The 23,465-nt window shown below is 34.7% G+C and overlaps 1 protein-coding gene across 1 annotated transcript in view; it reads right to left on the bottom strand.

The window, feature by feature from the left end:
• Positions 1-23,465, bottom strand: part of Sec16 (endoplasmic reticulum export factor secretory 16) — a 627,195-nt gene that overhangs the window by 376,293 nt on the left and 227,437 nt on the right. The window contains exon 13 of the mRNA XM_090400384.1: positions 15,074-15,186. Coding sequence (XP_090256510.1) covers positions 15,074-15,186 — 113 coding nt within the window. The remainder of the gene's footprint in view (positions 1-15,073; positions 15,187-23,465) is intronic.

Below are 23,465 nucleotides of genomic sequence, written 5' to 3'. Positions count from 1 at the left end.
AATTAGAGATGGCAAAGGTGATATGTAAATTGGAGAAAAAGATATCCTTGAAGTATGGAGTAATTACTTCGAAAAATTACTAAATGAAACTAGCAGTGATGAGAGCACAGTGATAATTAACACTGACCAGGCATGCAATCAGGAATACATATCCATGCTTGAAGTAGAAAAAGCCATCAAAAGTCTGAAACATGGAAAGACAGCTGGAGTAGATGATATCAGCCCAGAAATGCTCAAGTATGGAGGTATAAAAGTTTTACTGTAGCTACACTGCATAGTTAAGAGGGCCTGGACAGAAGGACGAATTTCAGATGATTAGAACAGAGCTCTCATAGTACCCATATATAAAAAAACTGAATGTGAGAATTACAGAGGTATATCCCAACTGAGTGTTCCTGGTAAGATTTATGCCAGTATACTTGAGAAACGGTTGAGAAGGATTGTAGAAGAGAAGCTTGGTGAGGAACAAGCTGGATTCAGGCCAAATAGAGGCTGTCATGATCAGATCTTCACTTTACGACAAATAATTGAAAAGTCATGGGAATATAACAGAGATCTGTATTTAAGTTTTTTAGATCTGGAAAAGGCATATGACAAGGTGCGAAGAGAGAAGCTGACACCATACACTACACTTGTATGGTGTCAGTGGGGCATTATATTCAAGCAATACTTAGCCTTTATTTGAGTTGTAAGTCAGCAGTTAGAATTGAAGGAAGTTCATGAAGATGGTTTAATGTTAAATCTGGTGTCAGACAAGGATGTACATTATCACCTCTGTTATTCATTATCTATATGGATTATATTATGAAGGAAAGTGGTATTAAACCTGATATCAAAATTGGAGATGTTAATGTCAGCTCTTTGCTTTATGCGGATGATGTTATACTTCTAAATAAATCCGCTACAAGTCTGCAAGATTCCCTGACTAAATTGAATAACTGTTGTGATAGACATGGTATGAAAGTCAGCAATAAAAAGACAATGACAATGAAAATAGGCAGAATCATTGAAAATGTCAAATGTGTTGTGAATGGAGAACCTGTGGAACAAGTAAAACATTTCAGCTACTTAGGCACGATTTTTACTGAAGATGGTAAATTAAATATAGAAATAGACAACAGAATCAGCAAAGCTGGTATAGTGGGAAGTCAGCTGAATAAATTCATATGGAATAAGAGAGAAATTAGTAGGAACACTAAATTAGCTGTATACAAGACAGTGTTCAAACCAGTTTTAACTTATGGATCTGAGAGCTGGGTTAGAAGTAAAACACTTGACCAAAGACTAGAGACCGCAGATATGAGAGTCCTGAGAAAGATTAGGGGCATGAACAGATGGCATCAATGGCAATATCATATTAAAAACGAGGATATTAGGAAAGAACTTGACATTGTCAGCATCCAGGAATGCATTAACAGAGCTAATCTCAGGTGGTATGGTCACTTAAACAGAATGGGTGAGGAAAGACTAGCCAAACAAGTGTTCTCTGCTAGGTTGGCAGGAAAAAGGCCAAGAGGAAGACCAAGATATAGGAGGATTGATACAGTAAAAAGTGCCTTAGAAGAAAGATAAAAAAATCTAAGATCTGACAATGTTGTAGCTTTGACAAGTAACAGATTGATTTGGCAGAAATTTGTAGGTAAGAAGTTAGTAATGATGTAAATTTTTCATGTAGTGCTGTCATATCCTGTACATCCCTTGAGGGTAAATGTCAGGAATTTGATGATGATGATATATATAAACAAACACTCCTAAGGGCATACATGATATTATGATTATGAGAGTACTAAATTATTAAGTTTGCACTTTAAATAGAATGGATGGAAGAGTTATTATATAATAACTTTTTATTATATAATTAACGATTATATTATTTAATGGATGGGACTATTATATACCCTGGTAAGATGTATAATATTTTCTATCTTACCATACCAGATATAGTAGTGATTGCTATAGCAAACCTGGGGTGATACAAAGGTTGCTATAGTAAATTCTGGGTAAAAATACTGACCCAACCCCTTTGCACTTCATTCCTGTGAAAGAAAAGAAATCATAAATGACAAAGCAAAAAAACAAGAAATAAAATAAATCACAGGAAATAATGCAAAAGAAATCATGAAAAAATTAACAGAAACTGACAGAAATAGAACAAAAGAAATTCACTGGAAACAAAACAAAGGAAATCGTACAATGATGACATAACATGAAGGATTGGCAAAAACCATTCAAAGCACACAAAATGACAACATGAAAAAGTAGAAATGCAAAAAATAATGAGAAATAAAAGGAAAGAACTAGAAGAGTATGAAATTATAAAAATGAAAATTCAGACATGATGTTTAAATAATTTGGAAATTTTAGATTATCTTAAATTAACATCACTTATCTGAAATCTTTATAACACACTAAATATGCAAAGTATGTACCATTAAAATCAGCTGAAACTTCCGCAGTGACAACTATCATTTTCAAATAAAAAGTGGAAGAGAACAGAAGTGATGAACATTACTCTGCATTAGTCAGCCAGCCTGAGAGGAAGGGGAAAACTGACAGATACTGTTCTCCTAGCACAGTAAATTAAAGAAATACTACAATATACAGTGCTTTTTTAATTCAAAGTTTAAGTAAAAGTTAAGAAATTGGTTTCAGCAACAGGCTCATTTTATGTTTGAAGGACTATGTATAAGGTAAAAAATTCTAAATTTCCGATAGAATTTTTGATTTAAACTTAATTTTAATTGTAAAAACCAATTTTACTTGCACATACTATGTTCATTCGCTGGCTCTCCACTATACCAGTTTTGTATTGATAATTAATATGCAATCTTCACTATGAATGTGGCAAATAATAACTGAAATAACCTAAATGAACTGAAATTTTAGGTAAGTGACATTAATTTTGAGCTAATATAACCTTTTGAAATTTAAACATTAATTCTAGATTTTTCAACATCAAATTACTGATATGTACCCTCAAGGAACATACAGGATATTATTAAATGAGTACTGCATGATTAAGTTTAGATTATTACAAGAGAAAGTTGTTGGAAGTTTTTCCACTTGATTATACTGTAAATTAAAGATACCAAGAAATTATATACTTGGTTTAATCCTTTATCCAAGTGTAAGCAAACAAAGTTTGCATGTGAAGTATTTTCATCATTGGGGCAACTAGTACATAGGAGCTAATAACTTTTATTATTATTACGTGACACCTCCAGGCAGTCCAAGGACTCATCGTGGGAGGGCACACACACTACTCTACTATGCTAAATACATCTAATCCTCTCCACTATTACTTAATTCTCTGACTATGACACTACTACCATCACCGTCATCTATCACTCATCACAAAACAGTAATTTTTGTCTGTAAATTGAGTGTGTTCTGAAGGACAATTTATCTATACGAGGGATGAAAAAACCTGAGTTTCTGGGAGGAAAAACCCTGCTACCACTGTATGAAATCGGCTAACTCACCTTCAACTGAGGATTCCCCTCATGACGAAGGGAATCCATACATCACTTGCCTTAGTACCTTATAATGCAAAGTAAATATCCTTACAGGTATGTATAATACTATGCATAATGGGAAGCTTTACTACCCAGACTGGTTTTGATCTTTATTGAGGCCTCATCAGTGGGAATATCACCTCAGTATCACCCAGAGATGATACTTCATATATGAGTAGCCAAAAGGTGTCACACCTTATTATTAAAATACTCTAGATTAGAGAAAGTTGTTGAAAGTTTTCCCACTTGGTTATACTGTAAATTAAAGATACCAAGGAATTATATACTTAGTTTAATCCTTTATCCAAGTGTAAGCAAACAAGTTTGCACCAGAACTATTTTCAGGACTGGGGCAACTCATATAAAGAAGCTAATGACTTCACATCAGTTGCCTTAGTATCCCATAATACTTTGAATTAATCTAAACCATGCAGTTACAATGATGCTCAGTATATCACCAGGAAAACGTACACTAAAACAATTAACAAGTGAAACATTAGTAAATTCTCAATAATAGAAAGATGACTTTTTTCTTTTTTTTTTTTTTAATATGAATTTTTCCTATGAAAGGTTGTAAAATTATACTGTGAATGGGCTCAGGACTACATAACTTGAAAATCTTGTTCTAAGTAACTAAACAGGAAAACTTTTCAATTCATTTCAAACCTCCAGATAAGCAAGGTAATCTCACAACATCTAATGACACTCACAACCGCCCATTATGCATTTCGTTTTTTTGCCTTCTTCACGTAAGAAGTACATGCTTGCATGAAGGAAACTGAATAAAAAGAAAACGTTATTAGTTACAGATGCTGAAATGCCCAAGTATTTCATGTAGGGGAAGTGTATAAGCTGGAATGTTACTACAGGAGTCAATGGCATTATTTTGTATATATTTTTTTTGTTAAATAGCCTATAGTAAATAGAAACATCATGCCATAAAATACTGCACAGCAATCTGTACTGAATACATATATCTTTTGACAGCTTTGTTTGAGACAAGTTTGAGACTTCTTTTTAAGTATTTAAAAAAAAAAGGGAGAACGGTCTATTACTTCATGGAAAGAGTAACCTTTGTAAAATTAAGATTTTGATCACTTTGAGGAAAAGAAAAAAAAAGTTAACCTTAGAATATAAAATACAATATACCTCCCTCATAAAAAAAAATGGACAAAAGATCATTTTAACACACACACACACACACACACACACACACACAGTAAATAGTTACTGTATAGCATTCTAAAAAATATATTTCTTAAACAATATGATATTTCCAATTTTCTTTTTTGAGAACTAAAAATATATCATAGTTTTCAGGAAATAAAGCAGGTGGGTTTGAACTCCATCTAGGATGCAAAGAACCTTTATTAGGGCTGTTCAGATGAGAGTAAGTTATTCAGTCTCATACAGAGATGGCAGTTTTCCTTCCCACAAAACAAGGCAAACAAGTCAGAAAAACGCATGCAATTCACAGCCATAGTAAATGAATATATTGTCTATGATTGAGCAGTTAAATCCATCAGGTTTCTAAGCCAAGTTACTTGGCCAAGACAAGCCACTGGATCTAAAATGAAAGGGAAGATGGAATTATTTTTAACATAGCTTTTTAAATTGATGGCACTTCAACATTTTAGTTTACATAAATTTCTAAATTTTTATATCACAGAAACATATGGTAATTCTTTCTGGCAAAAAAATTTTGAGATAAAATGATTGCAATCTGTGAAATAGGATGTTCCAATAATACAGTTTACTTTAAGGAGTTCATTAGCTCTAATTCATGGTCAAGACAAATGGTCTACTGTACGAGGGTGGTCTGAAAGGTTGTCGGCCTCGACCATAGATGGCAACACTATTCGCAAGTTTTTTTTTCCTAAGTTGGTACATCTGCCATAAGCATCCATGTGAAATTGCAAGTCATTCTATCAAATAGTTTGTTTTATACAGCTGTCTGAAGCAAAAATGTTGTCTGTATCCCTTGAAATGGATAAAATTGAGTATCGTGCGGTTATAAAATTCTTTGTAAAAGAAGGTTTAACGGCAAAACAAATTCATTCGAAATTCATAAAAGTTGATGGACACTCTTCTCCTTCATTTTTTGACAATTAAGAAATGGGCTGCCGAGTTTAAACGTGGCCGTACCGGCCTTAAAGATGATCCACATGAAGGACGTCCAAAAAGAAAAGTGTAACACCACCAGAAATCATTGCTCAAGTGCACGATATGGTATTGGATGACCAGCAAGTCAAAGTGCATGAAATTGCTGAAACTATAGGCATTTGAAAAGAACGTGTAGGATATATTTTGCATGAAGAATTGCAAATGAAAAAGCTTTGCGCAAGATGGGTGCTGTGCTTGCTCATAGCAGATCAAAAACGCATTGGCATGAAAACCTCTGAACAGTGCCTGAAGCATTTTAACAAGAATAAAACTGATTTTGAGCATCAATTTATTACTATGGATGAGACTTGGATTCACCATTACACACTAGAATCCAAAAAAGCAGTCAAAACAGTGGACAGAAGCCAGCTGTTCAGCGCCAAAGAAGACAAAGTCGGTTCCATCAACAGGAAAGGTCATGGCATGTGTTTTGGGATGCCAAAGGCATTTTGTTTATTAATCATCTTGAAAAGGGTAAAACAATAACCAGATTAGACGAAAAAATTCGTGAGAAAAGACCCGGTTTGCAGAAGAAAAAAATCATCTTTCATCAGGACAATGCACCTGTCCACAAAGGTGTTTTGGTAATGGGAAAATTATGGGATCTGCACTATGAATCGTTGGAACATCCACCCTATTCCCCAGATTTGGCTCCCTCTGACTTCTATTTCCTCCTCGCTCATCAACATTTTTCTTCGAATCAAGAGGTGATTGCAGCTGTAGAGGGATATTTTGCAGATCTTACTGAGAACCACTACATGGACGAGATAATGGCACTGGAGCATCACTGGAATAAATGTATTAGTCTAAAGGGAAATAATGTTGAAAAATAAAAATAATTTTGAAATTATAAATTTGTTTTTTCATTTTTATTCCAAGAACTTTTCAGACCACCCTCATATGACCTTGGACAAAGATGCATACTTCTGTTGCTAATCTGTTGTGGTGTAGTAGTTTTGGATGCGTAAGGACAGCAAGTCATACTGCACCATTACAAAGGTTATAGCAGAACACAAGGTAAAAATAATTAGCTAAATAACTAAACATGTTATACACAAGAACCAGAATAAACGAAAACACAAAAAAAAGATAATAAATTAAAAACTTAATGTAATTTGTCTGAATCTGACAGCTCAGCCAGGTCAGTAAAAAATGCATTCCTAAACAGATATGAATGTGCAGGATGACTGTGACCTATGCAGAGCCCTAGCAAGAACAACCTCCTTTTGTCTATGTTAACTAGACTGCTTAATTTTAGGCTCATTTGCATGCAATTTGTTTGTGCTTTCTGCCACTAATTAACTCTGCTCATATTAGCTGTGTGTTACCTATATATGGGACTGATAAACAGTATGTGGAGAAAATACAAGCTGACTCAACAGCTGTAGTATCATTTCCCTTGATTCCAATGTGAATGGTAATCCAAACATTAAAATTAAGAGTTAATTTGAAGACTCTTATACAATAATTGTAGATAATGTATGTAATATTGAACTTCCCAATGTAGGGGAAATAATAACTACTCCGGGCTCCTTAGGCAAAGGTTTTTAAGGTACAGTTAAGTGACAATTGTTTTGCTGAGGTGGAACAGCAGGTTTGTTTCCTTTCACACAGACTATGAATGGACGATGTATGAAATGCATCAGTAGCTATACCTTGATGGATAGGATCCAACTATTGCAGGTACCTCCTCCATAATCAAGATTTGAGTGAATGGGTGCATGATAAAGGCAAAGTAAGAACATCAATTGGCAACCTACTCTGTAGAGTGTACACTGCAAAGGAGGAAATTCAATGCCCACTTGCACTTTTCTCTTAATTGAGAAATATGTACAAGAAATGCAAGCTTTCAGTCAAAAATGAGTACTACTAAGAACTGAGATAAGTTTGCCCCATCCTTATTTCAGTTCTTAGGACTCATTTTTGATTAAACAGTATGTTTTAGCAGAGCTTTTTTCTACTGAAAACTTGAATCCATTCTTTCAACAATCTTCATGTTACAAGAATGACAAAAAAATGTCAAGACCTCAACATAAAAAGCACTGCCCATAGTGGGAAGTTGTTCAGTGACCAAGTTTACTTAAGACAAAGCCATGGGAGATATCCTATTCTTGGCAATATGGCTTTGATAATGTGCTTCCCACTCATACTTAGAAGATTCATCTAGAGAGAAAGTTTTTAATAAAAACAAAAAGAGAAGATACCTCTAATACCTAGAATGTAGAGGTATTTTAATATACCATAACTCCAGACTGTTATAAACTTTTTCTACACGTACAGGCCACTGAATTAGAAACCTTTATGCTGATATACGTAAACATCACTTACACAGCATACATGTAAAATACTTGGTCACATGTCACCACATGTTCTAGGCAACTATTTAAGAATGCTGCTGGTCAGTAATCATCAATAGTGTTGATCACCATGGGAAAAACAAAGAATATTTCAGAGTTTGATAAAGGGCTTGATGAGGGTGCTTGTCAGACTGCGGGACCACAATTTCAAAAACAGCAAAGCTGACTGGTTTCTAAAAAGGTGAGCTATCCTAGGTGTTTAATCAGTGGAAAATAACTCACATTGCTTCTCTAAAAGGCATAACTGTGGTCCTAAGACAGTCTGTCAGGAATGAGATCACTGTCATCTGAGAAGGCTTGTACAGGCAAACAGAACTTCCTATTTGCAGTAATTGACCAAAGCAATTAATGAAGGTTGCACCAACTCATATCTCTCACCAAACTATGTATAGGCAATTGCAGAGGATTGGTACTGGCAGTTGTATTCATGCCTATTTGGGAAACCACCAATTTCTGCAAAGTTTCTAATTCAATGGCAGGTATTTGTATAACAAAGAAAACAAACCAGATGTTTATGTTTCAGGAATACATCTCTTATAGATGTTTCTAGATGGACCAAATGGTCCAATGTCAACCTATGCTTATGAAAGCTGTGTTATGCATTAAGGCTGTTGCTTTCTAAATACCACAGAATTCTGACATTAACCATTTTTCTGATATCATACAAAGATAGAATGGGAAGTCAATGACAACTGATTTATGCCAGTTCTCCCTTGGGTTATATTCTGTTGTATAGTAAGAGATTCACAGAAGATATTTTATTAACTCATGATGGATATCATCAAGCACTATGGAACTAGCATTAGAGATTAAAAGTGCTATTTTCAGTTTCTCCTTAAAAATAGCTAATTGTATTAATCTAACCCATTTATCGAAAAGCTAAACCACTGTTTCTCTTGTTGTTCATTCAATATCAAAACTTCTGAAGGATATGAAGCTGATACTAAGATTCTAGTAAAGTTTTCCCTCAAAGTGTCTGCATAATTGCTTTAGGTTTTGAAACTACATCCATTATGCTCTAGGAGAGACAGATGGCGTGTTCTATACCTACCCTTAATTTTCCAATTTTTGTTCCATATAACTTTCATGGAAAAATAACTCACATTCATGGTAGTAGCATGATTCATAGGTAATTTAAGTTGCATCCAAAACTGTTTCTGGCATCTAACATAACATGCTTTAAACCTGAGTACATTTAAAAACTATGAGATGTGATGTAGCAGGAATTATTTTTTTTTCTTTTTTTTTGGGGGGGGGGTCTTCCTTAACACTCAGGGATCTATCATGGATTTGGATACTGTCGAAATCAAGATGATGTTTTTGGAATTGCAACTGTTGCTGCCTAGACAATACAATCTGTTACATATATCATTCTTTCAAGAATGGAAAATTATTCCAGTCATCACTGGATTCACTGCTGCTTCCCTTCAGTCATCTCGAAGGGATATCTTAGACGGGGTGGGGGGTGGGGGCTAATAAAGTTGTTATAACATTAATAACAACTTTTGCAATGGATGCGAGTGTGAATGAGTATGCAATTACCTTTATATGAAGAAGCTTCCTATAAATTCTAAAATTCCCAGCACCTTCCAGGTGTACACGATTGTACTACATGAAAAACTTACATCATTACTAACTTCCTATCTACAAATTTCCTCCAAATCAATCTGTTACCTGTCAAGACTCCAACATTATCAGATCTTATATTTCAATCTTCTAAGGCACTCTTTACTGTATCAATCCACCTATATCTTAATCTTCCTCTGGATTTTTCTTCCTGATAACCTGGCAGAGAACACTTGTTATGCTAATATTTCCTTTCCCATTCTGTTCTGGATACTAACAATGTTAAATTATTTCTTAATATCCTAGTTTTTAATACGATATTGCCATTGATGCCATCTGTTCATGCCACTAATCTTTCTCAGGACTCTGATATCTATGGTCTCTAGTCTTTGGTCAAGTATTTTTATTTCCCAGCTCTCAAATCCATAAGTTAAAACTGGCTTCAATACTGACTTGTTTTAGCTAATTTTGTGTTTTGACTAATTTCTCTCTTATTTCAGATAAATTTATTCAGTTGACTTCCTACCATACCAGTTTTGTTGATTCTGTTGTCTATTTCCATATTTAATTTACCATCTTTGCTAAAAATCATGCCTAAGTAGCTGAAATGTTTTACTTGTTATATAGGTTGTCCATTCACAATGAATTCGACAATGCTTCTGCCTATTTTCATTGTCTTTGACTTGTTATTGCTAACCTTCATACCAAATCTATTACAACAGTTATTCGATTTAGTCAGGGAATCTTGCAGACTTTTAGCAGATTTATTGAGAAGTATAACATCATATGCATAAAGTAAAGAGCTGAGATTAACATCTCCAATTTTGATATGTTTAATACCACTTTCCTTCATAATGTGATCCATATAGATATAGATAGATATATAGATAGATAATAACAGAGGAGATTATTTACATCCTTGTCTGACACCAGATTTAACATAAAACCATCTTTCTGTACTTCCTTCAATTCCAACTGCTGACTTACAACTCAAATAAAGACTAAGTATTGCTTGACATAATGCCCCATTAACATCATATAACTGTAGTGTTCAGAATAGCTTCTCTCTTGGCACCTCGTCATATGCCTTTTCCAGATCTAAAAAACTTAAATACAGATCTCTGTTATATTCCTGATGTCTCAACTATTTGTAATAAAGTGAAAATCTGATCCCGACAGCCTCTATTTGTCCTGAATCCAGCTTGTTTTTCACCACGTTTCTCCTTCACAACCCTTCTCAACTGTTTCTCAAGTATATTTGCATAAATCTTACCAGGAACACTAGGTAGAGAAATATTCCATTTTTAAATATGGGTACTATGAGAGCTCTACTTCAATCACCTGGAATTAGTCCCTCTGTCCAGGGATTCTGAATTATACAGTGCAGCCGCTGTAAGACTTTTATAGCTCCCTACTTGAGCATGTCTGGTCAAATATCATCTACTCTCACTGCCTTGCCACATTTCAGGCTTTTCATGAATTTTTCTACTTCAAGTATGGATAAGTATTCCTCACTGCTTACCTGTTGAGTGTTTTTTATTACTGAGCTTTCACTGATTGTTTCGTTTAGCAATTTTTCGAAGCAATTACTCCATACATCAAGGATATCTTTTTCTCCTGTTTTCATGTCACCTTTATCATCTCAAATTCCTTTTACATCACTCTTTCCTCCATTTCTGAGGTTTCTAAACAACCTCCAAAATATCTTGCCACCTTCTTGATATTTATTTTCTGTTCTTACCAAAGTATTTCAATGACTTTTGTTTAGCTAGTTTTACACAGTGTTTAGATTTCTTACATTTGTCTCTGTATTCTCTAAGAGCACAAGCTGACTTATTTGCCAGGAACTTTTGATATGCTTTCTTCTTTTCCTTCACTGCCTTTTTAACTTCCTGTGTCCATCATGGAGTTCTGATTTTTCTATCCTTGCAGACAACCTCATCACATGCCTCTCTGCTGAATCAATCAACGTTTTGTTCAGGATTTTCCACTGAACCGCCAATGTTTGGTTCTTATTCTGAAACCCTTTCAATTTTTCTTCAATAATGCTTGTGTATTTTAGTCTACAGTTCACATATGAGTGCTGCTCAACTTTTATTCTTCTCTTTAAAACTTTTTCACAAGTTCTTTTTGATATGAAATTCAATTTTGTCCTGCTGAAGACTAAATGGTGATCACTTTCAATTCCAAATCCACTGTACACTCTAGTATCTCGCACCAGTGAGAAAACATCCCTATCAACAATAACATAGTCAATGAGACTTTTCTTATTCCTTGTCTCTTCTCTTCATGTGAATTTGTGCACATCTTTATATGTTGGATCAAGGTGTTAGTAATAACCAGTCTATGGACTGAGCAGAAATTCAACAGATATTTGCCATTATTATTAAATTTGCTCTTTTCTCCAAATTTTCCCACAATATTTTTGTATATCTAACAATCATTTCCTACTCTACTATTTAGATCCCCAACAAGGATCAACTTTTCCTTTTTCATTGTGTCAGTTGTTTTCCTCCACTTCTACTTTAGTAGAACCTTCTGTGGAGCATCATCGTCCAGTTCCTCATTGTGATATGAACACATATCACTCTACTTGATGTTTCAATTATTCCACTCAGTCTGGTAAATTTTACACTTGGAAGTGCATGTAGGAGAATTTGAGAATTTGGAACCTGCTAGAATATAGGTGCAAAGCACAAGGAAATGACCACTGCCATGCATGTTCTCTTTGACATTCAATATATATATATATATACATCGTGAAAAAATGGCAAGGGTCCAAAATGTAAGATGTATTAGTTTTTCTTCCATAAAGGCATATGGAAGAAATTGCGCCATAATGCATAGCATTATACATGACCATAAGGAAATGTGCTTTGCATTATGGGATACTAAGGCAATTGATGTAAATGGTCTGCCTCGCAATTGACACATTTAGGTTTCTTTGATTGGGGGGGGGGTGAATTACAAGAACTATACTCTTTACTACCACACAGTTGTAGAGCCATGATTCTAATTCACTAAGCTGCACTACTAAAGCATCTTAGTGAATTAGGGATATAGAGTTTAACAGGACAGTTGAGACATCCTGCTTTTACTGATGCAGAAGCCTTGGGTGTATCAAAAGGATGCATCTCATATCTGTCATTCCTTGATCTTTAAGCTCTGAACATATCTTCTCAACTGGCAGCAAAGATATCTCATTCTAATATATCACACCTCTAGATAGCTGAGTGTTTTATGAGGTGTTACTGCAATTGGTATCTCTCCCCCCCCCCCCCCCAATGATGCTGTTTGTGGTAGTTTTTCTGAGTGCTGCTGACAGACTTTCAAGAGGAAAGTCTGTCAGCAGCACTTTTTTTTAAACTGTTATGAATGAAAAATCATGCCAATCCTTCCAAATCCATTGGAATAAAGAATGACATTTTCCCGAATGGTTTTTCTTCTCACCTGTTGCCTGGATCATGAAAAACAATGGTATATTTTTTATGCATGTCAAATGTCTTTTGTTTCTTATCACTATTATCATGATGTATCTACAGCATCTGTACCTAGTTAGATCCTGTAACAATCCTGGATAGCCTTGGCCAGGCCATCCAGGATTGCCAAAGCAATGTAGGACCACAGGATTCACCTTTCAAAAGGTGAATCCTGTGTGAATCTGTGTGGTGAAACTTGTGTACATACACAAGTTTCACCACACAGAAGATAGTAAAAAAAAGACTCAGGAAAAGTTGAGAATACAAGAAGAAAATTATACAAAAGAGGAAGAATGAAAAGGGCTAATATCACTGGGAGATCCCCTTCACTATGAACAGGTGCTCTCACATGAAGCAGCAATAAATGTTCAAGATTGAAAGTTTCTAGAAACTAAATTACACATGACGGTAACATGATTTCTGTTTTCTCCATGGCCAAAATTATAATGTAAAGTGACTTCTTTTATTCATAGAAGGCAAGAAAGCTGGCTGTGTAGTGAGAAGTTAAACAAAATAAATAAATCACAACAGAAAGGAACACAGTAATTCTATGTCAGTGATTATACAAACAGCGATTACAGAAAAAAAAAAAAAATGGAGAAAATGGAGAAAGATTAAGAAACATCCATGTCAGAAATTTAGGTTAACTTTGGTCTATCATACTCTTTCTTTATGTGTATAATCATTACTTCAGCACAACTGAAAGAATGTTTTGATAATGGGCAACTTCTAATTTCATAAAATACATACAAAGGATTCTTGTCCAGTTTGCAGAGTGCTTAGGCATCCAAAAACAAAGAAATAAAAAAAACAAATGACTGCTACAGACTGATGCAATAGAATACATACTACATAAATCTTATGCATAAACTTGAAGCCAAGTCTGTCAGTGATTGCAATTTCCTTATACTGCAAACAAATTCTAATCAATCTACAATATTTAGAAATTAACCATATACAGGGTGTTCGGGATAAATTTGACATATTTATAATTAATTATATTTTTCCGTAAGTTACATGTATTAACACACACTTCTCTTCATTTAAAAGTTTGGACCCTTCTTCATTCATATACAAGATGTCAGAAAGGATGGATAGCTGGAACCCACCTGAATCATGGAAGAGAATAACTTGTATCATGATGATTCGTGCCCGCCATCAAAATAAGGATATTACGACTGCTGCCCAATGCTCCCTGAATACAGTAAAAACAATCAGGCATGAACTAGAGACTTGCAATGGTGACTACGAGGATGTAGCAAGAAGAAAGATCCCTAGCAGACGATCTGATTGCGTTCGTACAGCAGAATTCCTCGCAAATCTGCAGGAACAGGTGTTGAAGAACCCTGGCATTGGAATTCGGGCTTTGTTCGTGGAGTTGCTAACTGTAGTCAAGCCCTGGATAACAAGGGTAGCCAATGGTAGGCCGTATGTATGGCAGCAGGATTCGGCCCCTTGCCACACCTCTGGGAAAAGTCAAAAATGGTTGTCTGAAAATTTCTACGACTTCACCAGTCCAAATGTTTGGCCTCCAAACTCCCCAGACCTTAACCCCATGGATTATTTTGTATGGGGCGCAGTTGAAAAAGACACCAATCGCACTTCCAGTAATACAAAAGCCCAGTTAATGGATAAAATTAAAACAGTTTTTGCGGCCCTTCCCAGGGAGACTGTAGCATCAGCTTGTTCGAGGTTCCGAAGCAGAATTGAAGCTGTGATCGATGCTAATGGTGGTTATTTTGAGTAAATCTTGTTGATAGTATTGTAATTAACTCTGCCTGTAATGTTTTTTTGTCAATTCATTAAATTTAATAGATACAAAGAAGATTTTCTTTTTCCTTACGAAACTGTCAAATTTATCCCGAACACCCTGTACTAATTTAATTTAAAAATGAAAATATTTGTGAATTGCTCCATAGATGTAATCTGTTTTTACTAATAAATTAATCAATATTAATATCCATATATTGTCCCATATAGTACTTCAACATACCAGATATTTCCAATGATGCAGAATCTCCACCACTTTCTCCATAAGCTGCATACTGAGTATATCCAGAGTATTCAGACCCACCTAGAGAATTCTGATCATATTCCTTAGTATATCTAAAAAGTAAATTTAAATTATACATTACAAATCAGACCTGCGGAAATAAGAATATAAAAAATTGAATTTTACAGATAAAAGTGTTTGCTGTTTATTATACTGCATATCAAAAATATTTCTCTTTATGTTAGTTTTAAACAATTATTTCCTGGGAGCTATAATATTTACATAAAATTGCACTTTTAATTATACATTACAGATTTTATAAATTTATAAATTATACAAATTTAAATTATACATTACAGATCAGACCTGCGGAAATAAGAATATAAAAATTGAATTTTACAGATAAAAGTGTTTGCTGTTTATTATACTGCATATCAAAAATATTTCTCTTTATATTAGTTTTAAACTATTATTTCCTGGGAGCTATAATATTTACATAAAATTGCACTTAACATCTGCATTATACAACCAACTTTTAACCACAGCAAATTTACTCATTAATAACAAAGCACTGAAAAGTTTTGATCAAACACTCTCATATCACCAACATTATTTTTAAATAAACACAAAATGCAGCAAGCTTCCATTATAACAAATTATTTAATCTCTATGGTTTTGCTAGAATTGGGGGGGAGCTCTGATCAAAGCAGTGTTTAACTTTGTTTTGTCTGCAAGTTTATTTACATAATATACATAATGAATTCTAATCATCCTTATCCAGAAAACAGAACATTCCCATCCTACTACAGCATTAAGGTATATGTAGTGTAATATGCCTTAAGGGCTCACTTTAGTGAGTACGGGTGTAAAATATTGAGGTTTCTATCTTTTATTTTGTATCTTTACTATTGTTTCTGTTACTGTGGCATTGTAATATTTCTATCTTAAATCTGTCTATCGATTTCTTCTGACTTGTCTTCTGTATTTTCATTCGTTAACTTTATTATACTTTATCCTTATCCATTACCCTTTTATATCATCAGTTAATCTTAATTTCTTTTCCCTACTTTCAGTATATTAAACTTATACTTGAGATTTCTAGAAATTTATTTGATTATTCCAGACTGCGCCACTAAAAATCTCTAATTGGCATAAGAAAATATTTATACTTCCAGTAAAGCACCTCTATACAATTAATTACAGTCGTGACTAACTCCTAACATAAAGTTCGTACCAAGGTTTAATTTCTTTCCTGCTTACAGGATCGGATTTATTTGGGAACAGTGCAGTTGCTAAAAAGATCAGACGGCACTTCTTATAAATAAAACAAACATATTTATTTACACTAAGACAGTAATACAATGTATACACTTAAATGATGTTACTATCATTTTCTCTCAAAGCTAAGCATCAAAATTTAAACATCACATAGAACAACTCTCAGGCATGTTATAAGCATCAAAATATGTAAATCATCAAACAATTAATTCTGTATATCAAATAACTATCATTTTCTCTCAAAGCTAAGCACCAAAATTTAAACATCACATAGAACAACTCTCAGGCGTGTTATAAGCATCAAATACATAAATCATGAAACAATTAATTCTGTACATCAAATAACTATCAGCCCATTTACAATCTAGGAATTATCATGCTTTGACAAGTAAAAATCTCTCTAACTTTCACAAAAAGAATGTAACACTCACTTAGCATTCAACCTTTCACACCATTACATTTCTAAATTCTATAATTTTCTTATCAGCTCTTTTAAACCATTTCAATGCAATACAACACAAGCTTAAACTTTCATTAATATCTCTTCAATTATTCTAAAAGCAGATTTACTTCATACGAATTAGTTTTCAATCTATTACATCTTTCAATCCTATGAATTCAGTCTATCCAAAACAGTCCTTCACATCATAAATTAAGAGAAAGTTTTCGACAAAAAAATTCAACTCACATTAATTCTTTCATAGGCACAATTGCACTTTAATCGTATCTTCTCTTTGGGCATATTCTGGATCCCCCTCTATTGTTACGACTTGCTCTATCGCTTCAGACGCATCATGGACACCGTGTTCTCCTCTGGAATTACTCACAGGGCTGGAGCGCGATCTTTCGCCATAGTAGGCACTCGGACGTAGGGTCATCTTGGTCCTAGGCCGCTGGTCACTCTACAAGGTTTCGCCTCCCCTCTTTTCTCCTGGCATCAGATCTCTCCAAGTCAATCCACCTTAGTCCATTTCTCACCTTTTTATTTCACCTCTCTCTGGACCTTGCGCAAAGTTTCTTAGACCCCAAATATTTCCACGTAAACTTTGAACTAAGGTCTGAGATCCCCATACCTATCACGTGCTAACTCCTTTCCTTCTAGAAAGTTCTGACTTCTATCTCCCTGAAGTATAGTTTAATCCCTTTTTCAGCATAGCATAACAGCTTCTGATGTATACTGCCCTTGATGGCAGTGTTGGACTGCTTTTGTTACAATGGGTTTCCATTCTACCCTATACCAAGTGATACATCAAATATACTTCCGAACTCTAAGGTAATTAGAACCCCTAAACTTCTATTTTTAGATACTTGTTTACTTTATTTTAGCATGTTTAATTCCTTGGGGTTTTTACAGATGGGCATTTTGTATTACTTATAGGTAATTCTAACATTCTTCTGCTCTCTAAGGGATTTTCTTTTGAAATACACACTCATATATTTTCTATCCACAGTATCATGTAAATTTTTCTAGGCTAATTTTATATGGGCTGATATTATTATTTACATCCTGTAAAATCGATGCAATTAAACATTGTAAGAATTATGATGTTGCATCGAATTTTACATGGGCATGGCAAACCTGAGGTACCTGATGCTGGACCATCCCTTACTTCATGTAATATACATCTGTTATGTTATCTGTAGACTGGTCCCTCCTCTTCCTTCCTTGCTTGCTTCTTACCCCCAAGCTATTAGAGTATTCGAGGGCTAGGGGTGAATCTTTCCTATTTTGCTGTGTGTCATTTCATCTTATGCACTATTGTGAGGCACCAACCCGTTTGGCCAGCATGGTGCTATAAGGCCAAATATCTCCCCATGAATGAATGAATAAAATAGGAAAATTACATACTGGCTCGTCCGTCGCCCAGCATAAAAAGGGATGCATCCTGGATTTAGGCAGAGGGTCTAGGTCGAAAAATACGCTAGTTTCCACTAGCTATAATGCACAATAGAAGGATATTAGTAGGAACATATAACTGCAGATCTCTATGGGATGATGATAGATTGGAAGAACTGATGAAGGAATTGGAACATATAAAATGGGACATTATGGGCCTTTCAGAGATAAGACGGAACTCTCATGCGATTAAAAGATGGACATCTACTCTACCACTGTAAATGTGACAGAAACTCAACGGGTGGTGTAGGATTCCTTGGTTGTTTAAATAAACAATCAAGGACAATGTCCTGTTTGTAAATAAAATAACATCAAGAATAGCTGAACTAAGTCTCTTCATAAATAAAAGATACCAACTAAAAATTATACAAGTATATGCCTCAACTATGGACCATCCAGATGAAGAGATAGAAGATTTCTATGAAACATTAGAATCCACATTCAATAATTCTAAAGAATTCTACATAATTATAATGGGTGATTTTAATGCCAAAATTGGAAGCAGAGATGACCATCTGAACTCCATCGGTAAATTTGGATTTGGACAGAGGAATGAAAGAGGAGAAAGACTTATTAAATTTGCAGAAGAAAATAACCTCTTTATTATGAACAGCTTTTTCAAGAAGAAAATCAACTGAAAATGCACTTGGAGAAGCCCAAATGGACAAACTTACAATGAAATAGACTTCATCCTCTCCAACAGAAGATATATAATAAATAATACCGAAGTGCTTAATAGATTTAACGCAGGAAGTGACCACAGACTAGTAAGGGCAAAAGTATAGATCAACAAAAAATGGGAACGGAATAAGCTCATAAGAAAAAAGTCCAATTTAGTGAATCTACAAAACCTCTACCACAACAAAAGCTGTTATAGAGAATCACTCAAAAATGAACTAAAAAAGTTAAACACAGATACTAGCATCGATGATGCTAATGAAATATTAACAAAATCTATCTTGAATTGTGCACTAGAAATAGAAGGTGTAAAAAGGCACCAAGGAGAGGAAAAACTAAGACAGGAAACCTTAGATCTGATGAAGAAAAGAAGAGATGAAAAGAGATTTTATTGACACCAATAAAATAGAATATACGGAAATTTGTAAAACTATATATAAAAGGATGAAACATGAAACTTAGATCATATAATACTAGGAAAATTAAAGAAACAATAGAAAACAATAGTAATATGAAGGTCCTAAGACGAACATCATCAGTTGGAACAAAGGAAATAGCTGCTGTAAGAGGAAAAAATGGTGAACTGATAAAAAATAGAGATGCAATAATCAAAAGAATTCAGGAATTTTATACTGAACTCTATGAAGACAAAGACCGGGACATCCAAGAATCATCTATGGATAACTCGAGTGAGGAAGAACATGATGCCCATTTCCACTTCACAAGGTGAAGTGGAAATGGCACTGCAGGAAATGAAGAATGGAAAAGCCCCAGGAGAAGATGGAATTATGATAGACTTCTTAAAACTGGGAAGCCCTGTCATCAAACAGTTGACTAAACTCTTCAATAAATGCCTAAAACAGAGAAAAATTCCGAAAAATTGGAACAATTCACTTCTAATATTAATTTTTAAAAAGGGCAATAAGGAAGAAATTAAAAACTACAAACCTATAAGCCTACTTCCCACCATATATAAAGTTTTCACAAAAATTATAAATAATATAATAAAATCTAAACTAGAGGGAGTGCAATCCTGTGAACAAGCTGGATTTAGGAAGAATTACAATACTTTGGACCATATTCACACATTAAGACAGCTCATTGAAAAATCAATTGAATACAATAAACCCTTATGTCTGGCCTATATAGACTATGAAAAAGCATTTGATTCAGTTAAAACATCTGCAACACTAAAAGCACTTGAAACCCAGGTAACTGAGAAATCATATACTGAAACACTAAAACATATTTACAATAATGCAACTTCTGTAATTAAATTATACAAAGACAGTGAAAAGTTCCCAAAACAAAAAGACATTCGGCAAGATGACACCATATCTCCCAAATTATTTACAGCTGCACTAGAGGAAGTCGTTAGAAGCCTTGATTGGGAAACAAAAGGAATAAACATAAATGCAGAAAGGCTGCATCATCTGAAATTTGCAGATTGTTGTGTCCCCTCTCAATATTATTCCTTGAATCATTATATTAGGCCACTAGAAGTGAGGTGTCTTCTACATGGGTCACGTGGTATCTCTATCACACAAAGAAATAGCCTCAGGGTAGAGCCAAATTTTATTTGTGACAGAGTCCTCAAACCTTTCCTCTCTTAAAATCCCAAGAAATTTATATTTTTAGACTGCACCACTTAGAATTATTAGATTAAAGATAATTACTCAATCAAGAAGTAAGTTAGAAGATATACTCATATGACCTAGGGTTGCAGTCGTGTCCTCAACCTTATTCAATTAAACTCCTGCTCAGATCCGTAATGAGTTTCACAAGCGGTGCATCGAATTCTACACACACACTCATATATTTAGTTAAGTCAAGCAAGGTTTATTTGTTTCCAAATTTGCAGTTTAATATACAAGAATATTCGTCATTCTAAATAAGACCCATTCTAATTAAATCAATTAATTAGCTTTACTTCATCAGATATGATCTCTGAACACAATTTTCTCAAATAATTCACACAAAGGTAAATGAATCTGTATCATCTAGATTACTACTAAATTCCATTTAATTTCTATACTGACAACTGGTAACATTAACCATTCTCCAACATACATAGATTCAAATTCAGTTAGTAACCATTCACTCATGACCTCCTATAACACACGCGCTATAGTCCTGATCTTAAATTGTATCTGAGTCCTTCACTAATAAATCTTCACATATCAGTACACATTCAGATTGCATTCATATAAATAACAAATTTTACTTATCTCTACTTGATGGTACCTCTATCCATCTGAATCTGCTTTAGTCTAACTTCTGCTTCGTTAAGACATCTCCTTGGTTCCCTCAATCTAGCTTGGCTCAAGACTTTATAGGGATTATCAGCTTAGACTTCGGGACGTGCTTCTGCTGACCTTTCAACGCCATGGTCTGCCGCTACTTTCCGGGAATCTAGGACAGGGGTTACCCACTGTAACATCGTCCTGGTCTTTAGGTTTCGTTCGGCCATCCCCGAACCAGCACCAGGTTAAACCTTCACTACTCGAGGAAACGTGAAAACTTCTACACGACGAAAGACCAAGAGATCCTTGGGGGGGGGGGGGGGGGGGGGTTCCTAACCCTTTTATGCGTTCACCCTATCGGTAAATACCACAAACTCCACTGTTCACCCGGCACCTTGATTTTCTATGTCACATGACCTCACGATGTCCGTTCTCTCCTTGCTTTTTCACTCCACGCGCCAAGCACACGACTGCCAGCGTGTCCTTGAGCCTTGGACTATCTTTCACACAGAATATGTTCTAGTGTTTCTTCTACAAATTATCCTTACATCGAATTTAACATCAACACAAAATCATAACTCTCTTAATTTACACTTTGTCTCTGGCAACTTTCCTTTTTACATATTTATCTAATTCCCCTCTATTTTTATTTTACATTAAATTTTTCTATTGAGCTAATTAATTATTTCTTTCTTCTTAAATCAACGTATTCAATATTTTCTCAAGTTTACAACGTTACCTACTTAGAAGCAAGCATGTTTACTTAATTATTCTACTGGGTTTTTACTTCTTTGCTCGTTAAACCATGATAAGTGGAATTTTAACATTCTTAACTTATCAGGGTATAACAAGATGATATTGTCCTGATAGCAGATAATCTTGAAGATCTGGAAGAAAGGCTAAATCAGCTAAATGAAGCCTCCAGAGAAATTGGATTAAAAATAAATAGAGAAAAAACAAAAATAATGATGAATAAATAATGAAAAAATAAATGAACCATAGAACTATCAAAGTTGAAAACCATGAAAGAGAACAACTTACTTCATATGTATATTTGGGCCAATTGCTATCCTTTGAGGAGTGCCAAAGAAAAGAGATTGAACGAAGAATTCACCTTGGATGGATGGCTTATGGGAAAATGAGAGACTGTTTAGAAGTGACATCCCTATGAGTCTAAAAAGGAAAGCTTTTGACCAGTGCATACTTCCTGTCCTAACATATGGAGAAACATGGACTTTAACAGAAGCCCTAAACAAAAAGCTGAGAACAACACAACATCACATGGAAAGAAATATGCTAAAAATAACATTAAGAGATAGGAAGACAAATATCTGGATAAGATCTCAAACAGGTGTCATGGATATTGTAAAATACATTAAATAGGCTAAGTGGAGATGGGCTGGCCATATTGCCAGATGCAGTGAAGGGAGATGGACTAGAAAAACGAGTGGAGACCAATGGATGGAGCAAGACAAAGAGGAAGACCGAGAAGAAGATGGAGAGATGAACTGGAACATATGCAGGAGTGAGATGGATGGGAGAGGCAGAAAACCGAGTGATCTAGAAAATCATGGGGAAGACCTTCGTCCAGCAGTGGACAGAACCAGAAGGTTGAAGAAGAAGAAGAGTGTAATATGTTAGCATGGCATAGTTTAACATGTATTGCACAAACCAGAATGCAAATAGGTAACAATATCAAAACGTTCAAAAAAGACATGATCATAAGGTTCAGCCTCCATCTCAGATATGCTTAGTTGTTTACAACCAAACAACTGGTTAAGATGTAAGTGGTAGCAAGCAATAAAACCCTCACAATGATGAAAGAGAAAAAGAGCATAGAAAGTGATGGCTGTGATGAGCAAAGAGTGAAACACCCTCATATGGACTAATCAGGTAATGCTATTAGACTGATGATCTGAATGACCATGGATAGTACATTCAATCTCCAGACAACAGGCTACAGATTTGAATCTCACTACAGCATGATATTTGTAACTGTCTTTAAGCAGAAGACAGTTGCTGTTGCATAGTGTGAGACCACTTCACGGTCGACTTTACTGGACATCTATTAATGCCACAGTGGATAACAACGAGTATCCATGCTAAGTCCATCACAATATTAGGCTGGTGGTAGAGTTCCCGAATTCCTGAGAATTCCTCAAAATTTTACTTTGACTTAATATTTGCAATTTCTCTTAACTAAGAATTTTTTGTGTTTAATATTTAAAATGCTATAATAATGAATAGTACATGATAGTATATAGGGGTGAAAAAGTAAATAGTATTAGGTATTCAA

This window comes from Typopeltis vanoorti, chromosome 1 (assembly GCF_054136105.1).
Source record: "Typopeltis vanoorti isolate ZY-2024b chromosome 1, IOZ_Tvanoo_1.0, whole genome shotgun sequence".
Taxonomy (NCBI): Eukaryota; Metazoa; Arthropoda; class Arachnida; order Uropygi; family Thelyphonidae; genus Typopeltis; species Typopeltis vanoorti.
The sequence above is the reverse complement of the archived record's forward strand: the minus strand, read 5'-3'. Positions and strand labels throughout refer to the sequence as shown.